This window comes from Columba livia, chromosome 1 (assembly GCF_036013475.1).
Source record: "Columba livia isolate bColLiv1 breed racing homer chromosome 1, bColLiv1.pat.W.v2, whole genome shotgun sequence".
NCBI classification, from domain to species: Eukaryota; Metazoa; Chordata; class Aves; order Columbiformes; family Columbidae; genus Columba; species Columba livia.
Genome location: NC_088602.1, coordinates 173,142,883 through 173,157,032, shown reverse-complemented (window position 1 = coordinate 173,157,032; position 14,150 = coordinate 173,142,883). Strand labels below are relative to the sequence as shown.

General features: G+C 52.3%; 1 protein-coding gene across 1 annotated transcript; it reads right to left on the bottom strand.

Annotated features, from left to right (window-relative positions):
* Positions 1 to 3,113: 3,113 nt before the first annotated feature.
* On the bottom strand, positions 3,114 to 13,865 carry SOX10 (SRY-box transcription factor 10). The gene is made up of 4 exons (XM_005514687.3): positions 13,547 to 13,865; positions 11,938 to 12,396; positions 5,990 to 6,255; positions 3,114 to 5,587 (listed from the first exon to the last, which is right to left on the bottom strand). The coding sequence occupies exons 2-4, from the start codon at positions 12,345 to 12,347 to the stop codon at positions 4,881 to 4,883; spliced, it is 1,383 nt and encodes a 460-aa protein (XP_005514744.1). The 5' UTR covers positions 12,348 to 12,396; positions 13,547 to 13,865; the 3' UTR covers positions 3,114 to 4,880.
* Between the last annotated feature and the right edge of the window lie 285 nt (positions 13,866 to 14,150).

Sequence of the window (14,150 nt, the reverse complement as noted above, 5' to 3'; positions counted from 1 at the left end):
GTTAAATGTGTTTGTTTGTTTTTTTCCTCTCACCTTCTCTTTCATCTCAGTCCTACATGCCCAAGAGAAGACTTTCTTACTCCTCTCTACCAGCTTGGTCATTATTCTTTCTGTGTCATGGATTGTATTAGTAAAGTTAGGGAGCCAAGTACTGTGCTTATTTTGCAACTTATTTTTTCACCTGTGAAGGCCCTGCCTTTTCACTTTGCTAAAGCCTGAAGTAACTACTTCCTCCTCCAGCGCTGCTCCTCCTTGGTTATAGGACTGATAGCCAATTAACTCCTGCTGTACAAAAGTGCTCCTGCAGGTACTTTGGCTTCAGACTCCAGCCCTCCACCCGTGTTCCTTTCTAAAACAGGAGTGCTGAGACACCTCCCTTGCTTCCCCACAGACAGTTGGACCTTTGTGCCCTCAGCAGGTTGCTGTGGAAACCCCCAATTTCCTCTCTGGCTGGGGCTGGCTCTGAGGCTTCTCAGGAGTATCGTAGAGCAGCTCTCATCAAATCACCTATTGTTTCTCTGCTCCTGCTGCTTATCAGAAGTGGGGATCCCCTTTCAGTGGTGCTGCCCCAGCTGGAAGCGCAGTTGCCACTCGCGGTCCCACCAGCTCGGCGGTTGTAGGTTGTTGCCGTGCGTCCTCCTTGTATGGCCGTTCTCTGACACGTGGTGGAACTGGTGGTCCTGGGGGTGTGGGTGCTCTCCAGCCATCTCAGTTGTACATACACTGCTGGTTCTTTTGGTGGCATGACAGTAGTTAAATCCTGGAGTTCTTTTAAGCTGTAGGGTGACGAAAGATCAGGCATTTGTCCCCTTCAGGTACCTACACTCTCACCTCTGATGTGCATAGAGGTTAAATGCTCAAGTCAAGAGCTGGGTGGATGCATTGCAATCTGCAAGGGCTTCCAGCCAGACACTGCCTACTATTCATTTCTTATCTGTATGCTCCAAGGTTCTTGCTCTGTATGAGGAAGATCTGAGCTGTTGGGCAGAACACACTGAGTCTTTCTCAATTATCTTATTAAAAAGAGCTCTTGGAATTTTTCTCTTTTTTTAAAGAGAAGAAGGAGGAAGGCACACCTTACCTACAGTTTCTGCTTTACATTATTTTTTCTCTTTACACTGGTTCAGGAAGAATATTTCCAACTGGTTTGTGTTAAAGCCCATGCACCGTGCATTCTCCATGCTGTATGTTAGTCAGTGCCTGCACGAGAGCATCCATGTCCCAAAGGGAGTTTATATGCACCTGCCTGGGAACTCAGCTCATATAACCAGCCGCATATGTCATTCTCTTACTGCTCCCTGTAAAAGCATCAGTCCAAAATTTCTTTTCTGGTGTGCACAGGAGGGACTGGTTTTGCAGGTGAGAATGCAAGAGCCAAATAGGTCCCTGGGCAGAATGACAGGTCAAAGGGAATGTAGAGATGCTTGCAGGTGTGGGAAGGGCGTCGACTGTGAGGAACACGAATACTTCCTGGTCCAGGCCATCCTTACCCAGAAAAGGTTAATTTTTAGTACTGTGGCCTTCAGCCTTCTCCCCCCACCCTCCATGGAATCCTTTAATCACATTGGTGCGGTGAAATTTCAGCCCTGAAATGGTGCCTTTGTGCAATCGTTTTGGCGTCCGCCATGGAGCGCGGGGGTCGCTTTCTTGTCCTTTTTTTTTTTTTTTTTAAATGGCTTCTTTGTTCCCTACCCGCCTCCCCTCCCCAGCCTTGCATCTGTATCAGATACGATTAAAGGGATAGGGAAGGATGTCGGGCCAGCTCCTGCTAGGCTGCAGGAGGAGTGGTTAACCCCTCTGTTACCAGCAACATGCTCAGTCCTGTCTTAGTTGTGAGGACCCTCCTAGATAAGACGAGTCAACCCTTCAACTAGGGAATGGTTGGGGCAGAGCCCATTCGCTTTCTTAGTTTGCTTTTTGGAGAGCTGGAGAAGGGTACTCGTGTGTGGTTAAGAACTTTTCCCACTCTTCTGTTTGTCCACATGGTGTCCCTTCTTGCTCCCACTCCTGTGATGAGCTTTCCTATCCCTAACTCCACCATGGCTCACCACCTTCCCCACACGTGCTCCTGACCTGCTCAGCAGTGCAGTCCTTCCCTTCTGGACTCTTCCCAAAGGCTGTAGCTTGGGGTAGAGATTTCTCCTCCTCTCCAGTGAGTGTCCACAGTCCTGTCTTGCATGGAGCCCTTCAGCTGGCATCACTACTTTTAGATCCATTAAGCCATTCTCCTGCTAATGCTTATGGCCCTATACAGGACTTCATCAAAATAGTGCTGTGAGTTTTAAAAAGCTTTGAACGTGTTCCACAGTTCCTAGACATCCTGCTTACTCTACTCACACACAGAGCATTTAGGGAACACCAGTTCACTGGGTCGATCACATGTTGTCTGCATTGAAACCTTTGGAATCGATTTGTAATTGTGGAGTGTCTGTGTTAATTGGGATCCTGCCTTGCTACTGTTGGCCTTGAGAGGTGTTTTTAAGCAGACTGGTATCTGCTGCACATTTCCTTTCCAAACAGCTTCAGATAGTCTCCCAGGTCCTGACTACACTCGGGATGTCCTCTTTAACAAGTAAGAAGGTGCATACACCTATTCTTGAGTATACTCCCCGTGTGTGTTTGTGTTTAGGCTATTGTTTGTGGAAGGCAAGAGAGGGAGAGAGTTTCCACAGGGAAACTAATGGTTGCTTCCAAAAATACACAAGTTTGTGTATGCGGGGAAGTTTTATTTTTGAAGGAACATCATCTGCTACCTAGTGATGAGAAACCCCATGCTTCTATTCGAGAGAGCATTAAAAATCACACAAAGAAATTACTGGGTGAAACACATGCAAAACAGCACTGCTTTTAATTGTATGTGCTGAATCTGAAGAACAGAAATCCGTGTTACCACATTTCTCACTGAAGAAATGACTGGAGTTGGGGTGTGAACAGAAGATGAGTTTCATCCCTGTGAAGGAGGGCTGGTAAGCCAGAGTTCTGCCTGTGTCCTCTTCATGAAAGACAGAGAAAGGCCATGCACAAGATCCGTGTGGTGGTGGCGGTGCGACCCATTATACACTTACTGAGGGAAAAAATTGAGACTTTCAGGAAATAAGTCAAAAAGCCCTGGGCACATGAAAATGAAACTTTTAAGTTTATTGTTCCATATGTTTAATGCAGAGTTAATGGCACTAGGACAGCATAAAGACTGGGGAAAGGGAGGTGGGGGAGGAAGGTGCTACTTGCATAAATAAGGGGACAGGGCTGGAAGAGGTTACATGTGTACAGGGAGCAAACATTCTACGTGATCTCTTCAGACACAACAAGGAGAAGTCATCCATAGCTAAGGAAGGCAGGAAGGGCATCTGACAGTCATATAAGCGGAGGGAAACAGCGGCACCGGTCACAGTCCACGTTTGGTCAAAGTATTTTATCTTTCTAGACTGGAATATCCATTGAAAGGTCCCACAATATGTCTCTGTGATCAAGTGCCAGGAATCATCTTTTCCTGCAGCAACTTTGGTGCCAGTTCACTCCCTGGCATGACAAACCACCTGGAGGTGACAAAGGAGAAGTAAGCAGACTGTCCTCAGGTGTTGGGCTGAAAAAAGGAAGTGGATCTAACTGCGAGGGCTGGTTGTTTCCAGTTTGACACCCGAAGGAGAAAACAAATCATTTTGCATTTAAATAGGCTTATTTTCTTTACCCTCATCCAAGTCTTGGTGCATATCTACCTTGCTTAGAGCCACAGGAGCATCTTTCTGTCTTCAGCATAGGTAGGAGGGGGTTGTTGACTGATTGGAAGACATAATGAAAAATGAGTGGGGATGCACACCCCATCAGCCTGAGTTTGGAGTGGAGGTTCAAAGAGAGTATTGGAATCAACTCGGGATGTTGGCAAGGGCACAATATCTTCCTTGGTGCCTCTTCAGTTCAGGCAGGTGCAGTCAGATGTGGAAGAGCAAGGACCAAGTTTGCTCAGAAGTTGTTTGGGATACTGAAGAGATTAGGAAGGACTGAGATGCCATAAATGCCAGACATAAATGAAATATATAGAGTAATTGTAAGAAAGGAGGATTCACCCACAGCACCTTAGTCGTTCACTGGTCCTTCCCCACTTCTCCTGCACCTCCATACGTGAACACACATGCACACACAGGCTGTGATGTGAGTAACACTAAGCCCTACAACGTGGTTCCTGAGTCCTGCACGTTGTTCAGACAAGCCTTAAAAATCTCCATGCAGGAAAGGGTGTGGGATTAAGCAGAGGCAGGATGGAGGGACAAAAGCTAGGATATAGCTGTGGAAATCAGCAGGGAAGCAAGCGTAGGTTGGTCTTCCAACGGAGTTCAAGATTCGTGCATGTGTGAATCTTAGGCAGGACTGCTGCACGACGCCATTCGCAAGGGAGCCGGCCATGCCGTCCTCCCTACTGCTCCTCACATAACATGTTCACCAAGGCTGAGCAACCACCCTTCACCCACTGCAGGTGACAAAGTGTCGGCCTTTGTGGCCTGTGGGAAAGACGTGCTGACTCCCTGGAGCAGTTTGGGGAGGGGAAGGAAAGGACAGTCGCTCTCATCGTACAGTCCGGGGTGCACACAACAAAACCCACCGTGGACCAGTCACTCCATGTCTAGAATCCTCATCTAGAAGGCCAATAAGGTGTCGCAAGCCAGTCACGTGGCCTGCGTGAAATTGGTAAAGGGCGAAAGGACGAAAAACCTTCCCTAGGCGGGTGAGCCAGCAATAGCCAGGGTCAAGAAAGGCACTTCCATATGCTCAGTGAGTTCTGGTGGCCGGATGGCACTGAGTGACCTCGGAGTTTGGAGGCTCTTCTGCCTGTGCTGATTCTTCGGAGCCTTTCTGTCACTGCTTCGGTCACCGTTCCCCATTCCCTAGGGTCTGGAGAGCGTTGTATACACAGGCTGTTCCCAATGTGTGGGGCTGTGAGACTGTGGCACGGAGGGTGCAGGGTCAGAGATGGCAGTGTAAAGGGGACGTTGGGAAGGTCCCATGTAGGAGAAGGCAGAGTAGAGGCCAGAGGCTTGGCTGGAATGGCTGTAGTAGGGCCCTGAGGGCTGGTGGTCCGGGTAGTCAAACTGGGGCCTGGAGATGGAGGGGAAGGCCGACCCGTAGTGGGGCAGGCTCAGGGATGTGTAAGCGATCTGGGAGGTGGAGGGCTGGTCGGTGTAATGACCTCCAGGGGCAGACCCCTCCGTTTTCACCTGGGCCTTGGAGTCCACCACCGATGAGGTGGCAGTGGACAAGGAGACTCCATGCTGCTTGGAGATCCAGGCAGAGTGTCCGCTGGCTGCAGCCAGGGCGCTCCCGAGGCCATAGCCAGCGGCCGCGTAGCCCCCAACGTGGCCCGGGTGGCCAGCGTGTCCGTTGGGTGGCAGGTATTGGTCGAATTCATTGACATCAAAGGTCTCCATGTTGGACATCACTTCGTGGCTGATCTCCCCGATGTCCACATTGCCGAAGTCAATGTGTGGCTTTCCCCCTTCCCCCAGGGAACGCCCTTCTCGTTTGGAGTCAGCTTTGCCTGCCTGCAGCTCAGTCTTAGGGGTGGTGGGAGGTGTGGGGGGACCATGGCTCTGACCTGCAACGTGAAAGACAATTTGAGGAGGAAAGAGAGAGAAGAGGTGAGTTACCACTTTATGCCTGGGCTTTATACACAGCCTAGCTCTGCTTCTCCCAGTATGCAAGCAACTGGCTGGCTGGAGACTTCATTGCTACGGGGTAGAAGTAGCCACCCAAACCTAGACCTTTTTATATTGTCTTGTGGAAACAGAGGGAGGGTGCAGCAATACCTTGCCTGATCAGAGGGATGCGAGTGCCCATGAATGGGCACATCGCTGTAGTGCTGACCCCAGCAGAGTTTGTTGGGTCTCAAGCAAGGTGTGAGCCACATCACTAAGGCTTTCACTGTGATGACTTGTCTTTTTTGAGCCTCTGAGTTGGCTGTAACCTGTTGGTAGATTCACAGAGACATGGGACTCACCTGAGGAGTGTTCTGGGTGCCCATCGGACATGGGTGACCCTTCGCCGGGATGCCTGTGATCCAGGTGGGCGTTCTTGTAGTGGGCCTGGATGGCAGCAGCCCCACCGGCCTCCCCCTCCACCTGGCCTTCGCCCTCGCCCTGTGTGGCCTTGCCATTTTTCCGCCGGCGTGGCTGGTACTTGTAATCAGGATGGTCCTTCTTGTGCTGCATCCTCAGTCGCTCTGCCTCTTCGATAAAGGGCCGCTTGTCACTTTCGTTCAGCAGCCTGCAGAGGCCAAGGCAATAGAGAAGAGGGGAAGGAGAGAGACAGGTACATCAGAAAAAAAAACCCTATACACAGCATCTTGGGATGTGTTGTGTAAATACAGATGTCAGGGTACTGCCCCATTGAGGGTATTTCCAGAACAGGGAGAGCTTGAACGTGTTTCAGTGGAGACAGCAATGTTTTCCTCTTCCTCATTAAGCCCTGACACCGGTTGTTGCCAGTGCTGGGTCCCCCTTCCCCACCTGTGTGATGTGTTGGACCTCAATAAGTTCATTACCCTCTCTTACATTTTAGTTTCAGCCCTAACAGCAAAGCACAGCCTTTCATAGCTGTGTAAAATAAGGCTGGGCAAGCTGCATTCAAAGAGTTTGAGCAAATTAAGGGCACTGAGCACCAATGGCAATGACTGGTGCTGGCTCCACAATACCCGTGTTGCTGCATGGAGCTTGCTGGGCCTTTAAGCATCTTGCAATATCCTAGAAGGGAATTAAAGACAATTTTTAAGATGGGGAAAATGTATTCAGCTGTTCCTGGAGCTCCTGCTCACTTTAGACATGGGTAATGCAAAAGGCTGAAGCACAAAGGACCAGACCTTCTTGAACCTAACTGAGCAGTTGTAAAAAATTTAGCTTCTACGTTGCTAGCCTTGTAGAAATAGATGAGCTTTGGTCTTTGGATGAAAGGCACTGCAGAAATATAAACTCCTTCTCTGCATTCTTGCCACATCACAAGCTGCTCTAGTTAAGAGTCTCTCCAAGGAAGTGGTGAAATGTGCAGGCAGGATGGCTCAGAGCACTAGAAGATGAGGTCAACCTCGTCTCGGTTATTTTATGATTTTCCCCCTCAAATATTCTTGTGACTCAAGGTCATCCTGCTTCCAACCAGAAACCGCTGCTCTCAGAAGGCACCAGTCTTCCCGTGACTTGCAGCTCCAGCAGCCATTAGAAATGGCAGGGCTCCCAAACAGCAAAAATATTCCATTTGTGAGCTGTTCATGCCTTTTTTCCCCACCAACAAAAGAATTATCTGGGAATGGGGCTGTGCCAGCACCTTGGTACCCCTGGAGCCCGTAGCACTAAAATGTGACCAGTTCTGTTAAACTGTAGGCACTGAGAAAGAAAGATAGGCCTGAAAAACTGGAGAAAGAGGAGGAGCTCAAGGAGCACACAGATTAATCTGGTAAGGGATCCAAGAGGTTGCCAGCAAGAAATGGGTAGGTTTCTAAGCACTCACTTTCTCCCTGCCCCTTGTGCGTCCCCCCCCAGCCGGCAGCCAGAAGGTGTGTGGCGTAGGCTGGAGCCCCTTACGGTGCTGACCAGGGTTCACTCCAGGCAGCCTGAGCAGGTCGTGGCTGCACACCACATTCCTCTACTGCCTTAATCCTGGAGATTAAAGCAACTGAGCCACCATGAATCCAACACCAGCTTTCCTGTCTCCCTCCCACCACCGCACACCACACTCACACGTCCCAGAGGGCTCTAATCCCTCAGCCTGTGCTGCTCCAGATGGCCCTCCAAGGTGTCTGAAGGGACAACCTGGCCAACCCTCACAGGCATCATGGACTGAGACGCAAACTTGCCTTGGTAAAAGCTTCATCTTTGCAGAATGCCCCATCTCCACAGGAGGTGGAGAACAGAGGCAAACCCTGCAGGCTTGCAACACTTCACTACAAGGCAACCAGACTCCAACATCCCAGTGTTCCTAGCCCAGATGGTGCCAAAGCTGATGTGGTTGGGAATGAAAAGTCACTTTCTACATGGGCATCTTGTGGAGCGAGAGGGCTGTAGGCTGCACAGGCAGCTTTGATCTACATGGCACACCGCAGGTTGAGCTCAGAGCAGAGCCTGCCATGAATACTGAAGCCTAACCGCCCAGAGGTGTCCCATGGATGGCATGAAGCAGAGATGCTGGAGGCTATGCAGAAGTCAGATCCCTGCCCTCTGAGCTATGCCCTGGTGCCTCACCTCCTCTCCCCTTGAGAGCAGCCCATGGGCAGTGCCACCAGCAGGACAGCGGCAAGTCCACTGCCCACGTCTTTGCCTTCTCCTTTCCAAGGCTCCCTGCTCCCTCCTCCCTCCCGCTGGGATCAGAGCTCAAATCGGCTTTAACAAAGTGAAACTGGTGCGAGCAGGCAAAGGCCAGGAGATCTGTGGGGATTTGGATTTCACTTGCTTCCTGCCCTCCCCCTCCTGCCCCCCACACGCCCCAGTCCATAATGCAAAGGAATCTTGCACGAGCAGAGAAGTTATGGATCATGGAGCAAAGCCCTTCGTGGGGTTTAACCAAGCCCTCGCCACCCACCCTGTCACCAAATGCTCACCCCTGAGCTGAGGGGAGAGGGGCAAGCGTCCAGCACCCCACTCTGGGAGGACAAAGAAGGGCTAAAATCTTTCCACCTGCTTCTTGCAGCCTCCCAGCATTGCACCGTGCTGCGTGCCAGGCCACCAGCTCACCGGCCAGAGGCCTGACCCTGTGCCAGGACCCAGCTGCCGATGAGTCAGTGCGGTGGTGCTGGGCTTGGGCTGGCTGGGAGCAGAAAGCAGCGGGGTGGGCTCGCTTACACATCCACGGCCCCAGCTTTTGTGGGGATGACCCTGTTCCCTGGGTGCTGCCACCCCCATGCAAATATCTTTCCACTGGGTCCCCTCGCTCTTCCCTACCAAGCCTTCCTCCCTTTCTTGGCATGCCTCACTTGTTTTCGGCCCCGGAGGTGGTGCTGGCTGGCATTTTGGCCGAGAGTCATGCCGACATTTTCAGCAGCCAGCCTCCATTTGAGAGCTGCTCCTTGTCCCACCCCGGGGAAGGAAAGCAGCCAAGGCGAGGTTTCATGACCAGTGAGCACAGGAACCCACCCTTTTTTTTAGTACATTCAGTTCATCAAGTGCACCCCTCACATGCTTCAAGTGGGTACGGACTGGGAGAGGTGGATGGGGCCGCAAGCCCCTGGCACCACACTTGGGGCCAGGCGGGTGCTGCGACTATCAGGGCATGTCCTGCAGCCCTTCCCAGTGAGGGCTGGGCCCCATGGTGGACATGGCGGTGGCAGAGCCAGAATAAACTCCGGGCTTAAAAAACGCTTGGTCCATCGCAACCTGTTTTGCAGAGGGGCATGTGGGATGGCACCAGGGTTATCACTCCCTTGCTGCCTTCCGAGATGTCCGAGCATCTGCTGTCCCCACCCAGCATCAATCGCTGGGGACATGCTTGGTTTAATGGTGGTCTGCAAGGCAGTCTCTATGCTCTCCAGCACTTGTGTCTCTGCCTACGTACCCTTTACCTGTATAAGCTTAGAGCAGCCCATGTGGAAATATAAGTTGCCCACATTTTTCAAGGTGACTAGCAATGTAGGCTGTGGGCTTTGGGTGACCACCTTGTAAGGGTGAGGATACGGGAACAGCAGGGGCCCTTTGCAGGGACCCTCATCAGATGTTTGAGACTAAGCCATCCAAAGCTCAACCCAACTTATTGCAGTCATACCAGCATGTAGGAGCTATACCTTGGGGACAGCGTAGATGAGGGCAGTGGGAACCTCCATGGAGGAAGACTCAACCATACTGTGGCTGCAAGGTGAGGCTTGGGTCTACTATCCCGGTAACCTCTGGGCCAGCTCCCCTGATATTGCCCCCCAGCCTCACAGAAAGGCACATGCACGTGGTCCTGCCCAGGCCAGATACCAACTTCATCTGTAACCCAGCTTGTTCTGCTGTACAGTCCCTGTAGGGGCTGACACAACACGGAGAGCTGCAGCCTGCACTGGGGATACTCAGAGAGGAGATGTTCAAACAAAGCAAACCCAGCAGCACTCAACAACCCCAGGCCTGATCGCACAAGCGTCTCTGCCTGACCCCTGCGCCCTGGCTACATGGTGCCCTAAGAAACACTCAGAGACCCTGACCATCGTCCAGTGGCAGCGTCCCCCTGCTCTGAGTCCCATGCGGCCAGCAGTGGGATTGGTGCCCTGGGAGCAGGGTGGCATTTGGGTGCATGAACATGGCCATGGGCTGAGGGTTGCATCTCCCTGCGCTCTGAACGCAATACCTATTGAGACTTTCACTGCTCTGCTGTATTTTCAAGGGAAATGCTGTGTCTGGAGGAAGGCTGTTGCTTTAAAATCTGGCAATATTTTGCAATAAAGGAGTAATACATTTTGGGAACAAAAAAGGTGGGTTCCCCACACACACACAACCCACTTCTAGCACAGCTTCACAGTACAGAGGCTGGCAGCAGAGCCTCAGGCGGGAGCAAGTGCTGTGATAAAGGGAGGGCAAGGCAGCGGGGAACAAAGCGGGAAAGAGCATCAGATGAGACATCTGCAATCATGCCCTGTGTTCGACTTCCCAAAGAAACCCCTTTGCTGGGGTTACACTAGACACTGACGGGTTGGGGTAAACAGGCTGATGTAGCAGAGGGAGAAGTTAATGCCCAAGGGAATTCCTTGTGAGCAAGGAGCTTTGAAGCCAGGAAGAGACCTTGGCATCATCTGGTGGACAGGGTGTGTTTTGCTTCTGCTTGGAAAAATGTCTGTTGGCCCACTCATGGTTGAGGGCTACCTCCACGGAATATCATCAGGGCAGGAGAGGGAATGAGAGGGCCTTTTTGCATGAGTCTTAGTTTGCGCTGGCTGGTGCAATTGCAGGGGGGAAACAGTGCCGGGGACTTGCAGCAGAAAGCGTTTGTAACAGGTTGATGGGGTTATCAGCAGGGACTGTCAGATGGGAAAGAAGCGGCATGGCCAGCCTCACACGCTTGGCTTGGGGGGCAGCTCCATGCACACCCACGGGCCGGCTGCCATTGATCAGAGCAGCCTCTCGGTCTGCTGGAGGAAAGAGGAGCAAGGTCGGGAGTGCACATAAAGGACCCAGGGATCTGCACAAAGCTGAAATGAAAACAGGCACAAAAAACTGCTGGTGCCAGAAGGACAAGCGTATGTGTGCCGGCGAGAAGGGAGGGTGTCTCTCTGTGTACAAAGGGAGATGGGGACGATTTGAGCCAGCATGTTGCAAGAGAGCCTGCTAAGGTGGGGACTGTTGCAGGTCTCTTCCCTTCTGCTAAGCCTCAGTCCCCCTTTCTAGCAGGGCCTCTCCTTGTCCATCTCACTGCACCTGCATGGCCTGCCAAAACCAGCCCTGTCCTGGGAAGGACGGTGCGGGCCTCCAGCCACCTGGCTCCCTTCCTCTGATCTTCCTCCTCGGCTGTAACTTGTTTTCCCGCTTGCTCTGCAGCACCGCACAGAAAGTAACCCATGTTGGCGCTGGGACCCAAGTTCAAACAGGCTTGAGGCAACCACCAGGGAGTTAAGTGAATTAAGGTGAATGGGGCTCAGGCCAGTTCTTGCTAGTGCACAACTTGGCCCAACAGAGAGGGTGAGCCAAGAAAACAAGATGTCCCCTGGCAATCAGGCAGGAGAGGACAAGGATGAGAGCGTCTTGGTCAGGAACGACAGGGAAACTGGTGAGAAACACTAACTGCTGCCCAGGACGGAGGTGAGTTCTGCCTTCACTACATCCAGCCAGCATTCTTGCCCCAGTCACCCCTTCTGTGAGGGGGCTCCCCATGGGGAACAAAGTCCCCCTCAAGGTCCATCCCCACTAGGTCGTCATCTTTCTGCATGACCACACAGTCCTCTCCAGGACACCTCCAGACCCGAGCCCTCACGCTCCCCCTCCTCCCGCGTGCTCTTACCTCCAGAGCTTCCCCAAGGTCTTACTGAGCTCAGCGTTGTGAAGGTGCGGGTACTGGTCAGCCAGTTTTCTCCGGGCAGCCTGTGCCCAGACCATGAAGGCATTCATGGGCCGCTTGACGTGGGGTTTGCTCTTGTTACTTCCATTGACCCGGACGGGCATGGGTACCAGGGTCCAGTCATAGCCACTCAGCACCTGGCTGACCGCCTCACGGATGCACACCGGGAACTTGTCGTCGTCTGCCTCTGAGTCTTGCTGTTCCTTCTTGACCTTCCCCATCTCCCCGTTTCCGGAGCCGCCAAGGTGTGGGGAGTTGTCCGATGCCATGGAGGGTCCTGGTGAGAGGCAGTGGTGGTCTTCAGAGCCCACTGGGCTCATCTCCACTTCCGAAAGGTCTTGGTCGTCGGCCATAGTTGCTTGCGAGACCTTTCTCTCTTCCTTCTTGGTGTCCTTCTTCTCACTGGAGAAGGAAGGGAGGAAGACAAAAACAAAGGAAAGAAAGGAATGGGGGCTAAAAGAGAAAACGAGAAGCAACCACCAAATCTGAAAGGGACTCCAAACTCTCCAAAGATCTGACCATGAGAAAGGTCACACTCAATAAAAGCACAAGGAAGGCAATTGCCGTGCATATCGCAAAACCCATGATCGAGGGGGGTGGGGATGGGTCAAGGCCCCTGATTAATTGGGATATCACTCCCTATATCTGCAATTGTCTGGAGATGATATGTACAGAGGGGCCTGTGGCTAGAGGGGTAAGGGGCATTGAGGACCCGAAAGGAGAGAGACGTGGACTATCCTGCCCAGGCGCAGCTTTCCATGGGGAGTGGGATCTGCATGATGGCCACAAAACTTGTGTGGGGAAGTGCCCTTTTCTTTTGAAGATGTGGTAAAATGCCAGCACGGCACCCAGGGAAAGGCAAGGAAGGGGGACTGCTGGCACTGTACCCATAAACCAGAAGGAACTCATCTCCCGGCTGCCGGGGAAGCTGAGCGGGCAGCACTGCAGGACAGGGAATCAGCCTGCACCCCAAATCTGCACTTGGAGACCCTGATCCCCACTGTGGGAAAGTGCCTCTGTGGGGACACCCCATCTTGCAGCTCATGAGCCGAATACTTAAAATGCATCTACATTGCATCCCTCCTGTCTGCGTATGTACGCATACACATACACATATTCACACTCACACACACATATATATATATACATACAGATACAAACATACACCAAGTTTAACTTTGAGACAAGCCAAGGCTTTCATTTGCCTGCCCCACACACTCCTCTCTCCTGTCTGCAGTCACCTCTAAAAGTCCCTGCCGCCCTGCAGCGGTTCCCCCCTTGGAGAAAGAAACGCTTGAAAAATAAAGGCCTTTCTATCATCCCCATCCAGAAATTAAAAAAAAAAAAAAAAAAAAAGAAATTAGAAAAAAAGAAGAGATAGAAAAGCATGCCTCTGGCTTAGCTGAAAAAGAGGCAACACAGAGCAAGGGCTGCTATCCCTCCAGTTTCAGAGGGTGATACGGACCCTTGCTGGGGAAATCGAAAAAAGTAAGAGAAATAGGGAGGAAAAAAGCACGAGAGCATGTGAGCGAGCTCAGGTAGGAAAACTTACGTTACTGGCCAGTGTACCAGGCAGGTCCTGCAAGGGTTGTGATTTGTATCCCAATAGTTCCCCTCTTCTCACTCCCGGACCCAGCAGCGTCGGGGCGTGTGGTGCAGGGAGGCTCTCAGGCGAGTGCCATTCCTAGAGGGAGACTTGGTTTTTACTAATACCCCGGCTGGATGCCTCTAGCTGGCTTTGCTGCTTAGCACCGGGGGAGGGAAGAGTGGAAGGTGGAGCCAAGCGCTCCTCAGAGCCAGAACACGGTCGGTTGGGGATGGTGGGGAGGGGTCACCAGCAGCCCCCCACCCCACCTCGGCCACCAGCACGTTCCCCGCTTTCCCCTGATGCCAGCTTCTCGGCGTTGGGCTGCTCTCAGCGGTGTGGCCACCCAAAAGGTGGTGCTGGAGGATTCAGCCCCAGGGGGAGGTTGGGGTGGCTGGGTGCTGGAAGGGGTCTGGGGTGGTTTGGAGTGATGGGTGTGCACCCCAGGGCTGGGATCCCCCTCCTCTTCCCCAGCCAGCGCAGTGCCCACTGAGTTCCTTGTCTTCATCACAGAGTGTCATAGGAACCCTAAGCTGGCCTGGGACCCCGGGGTCAGGGAGCTGCCAAAAGG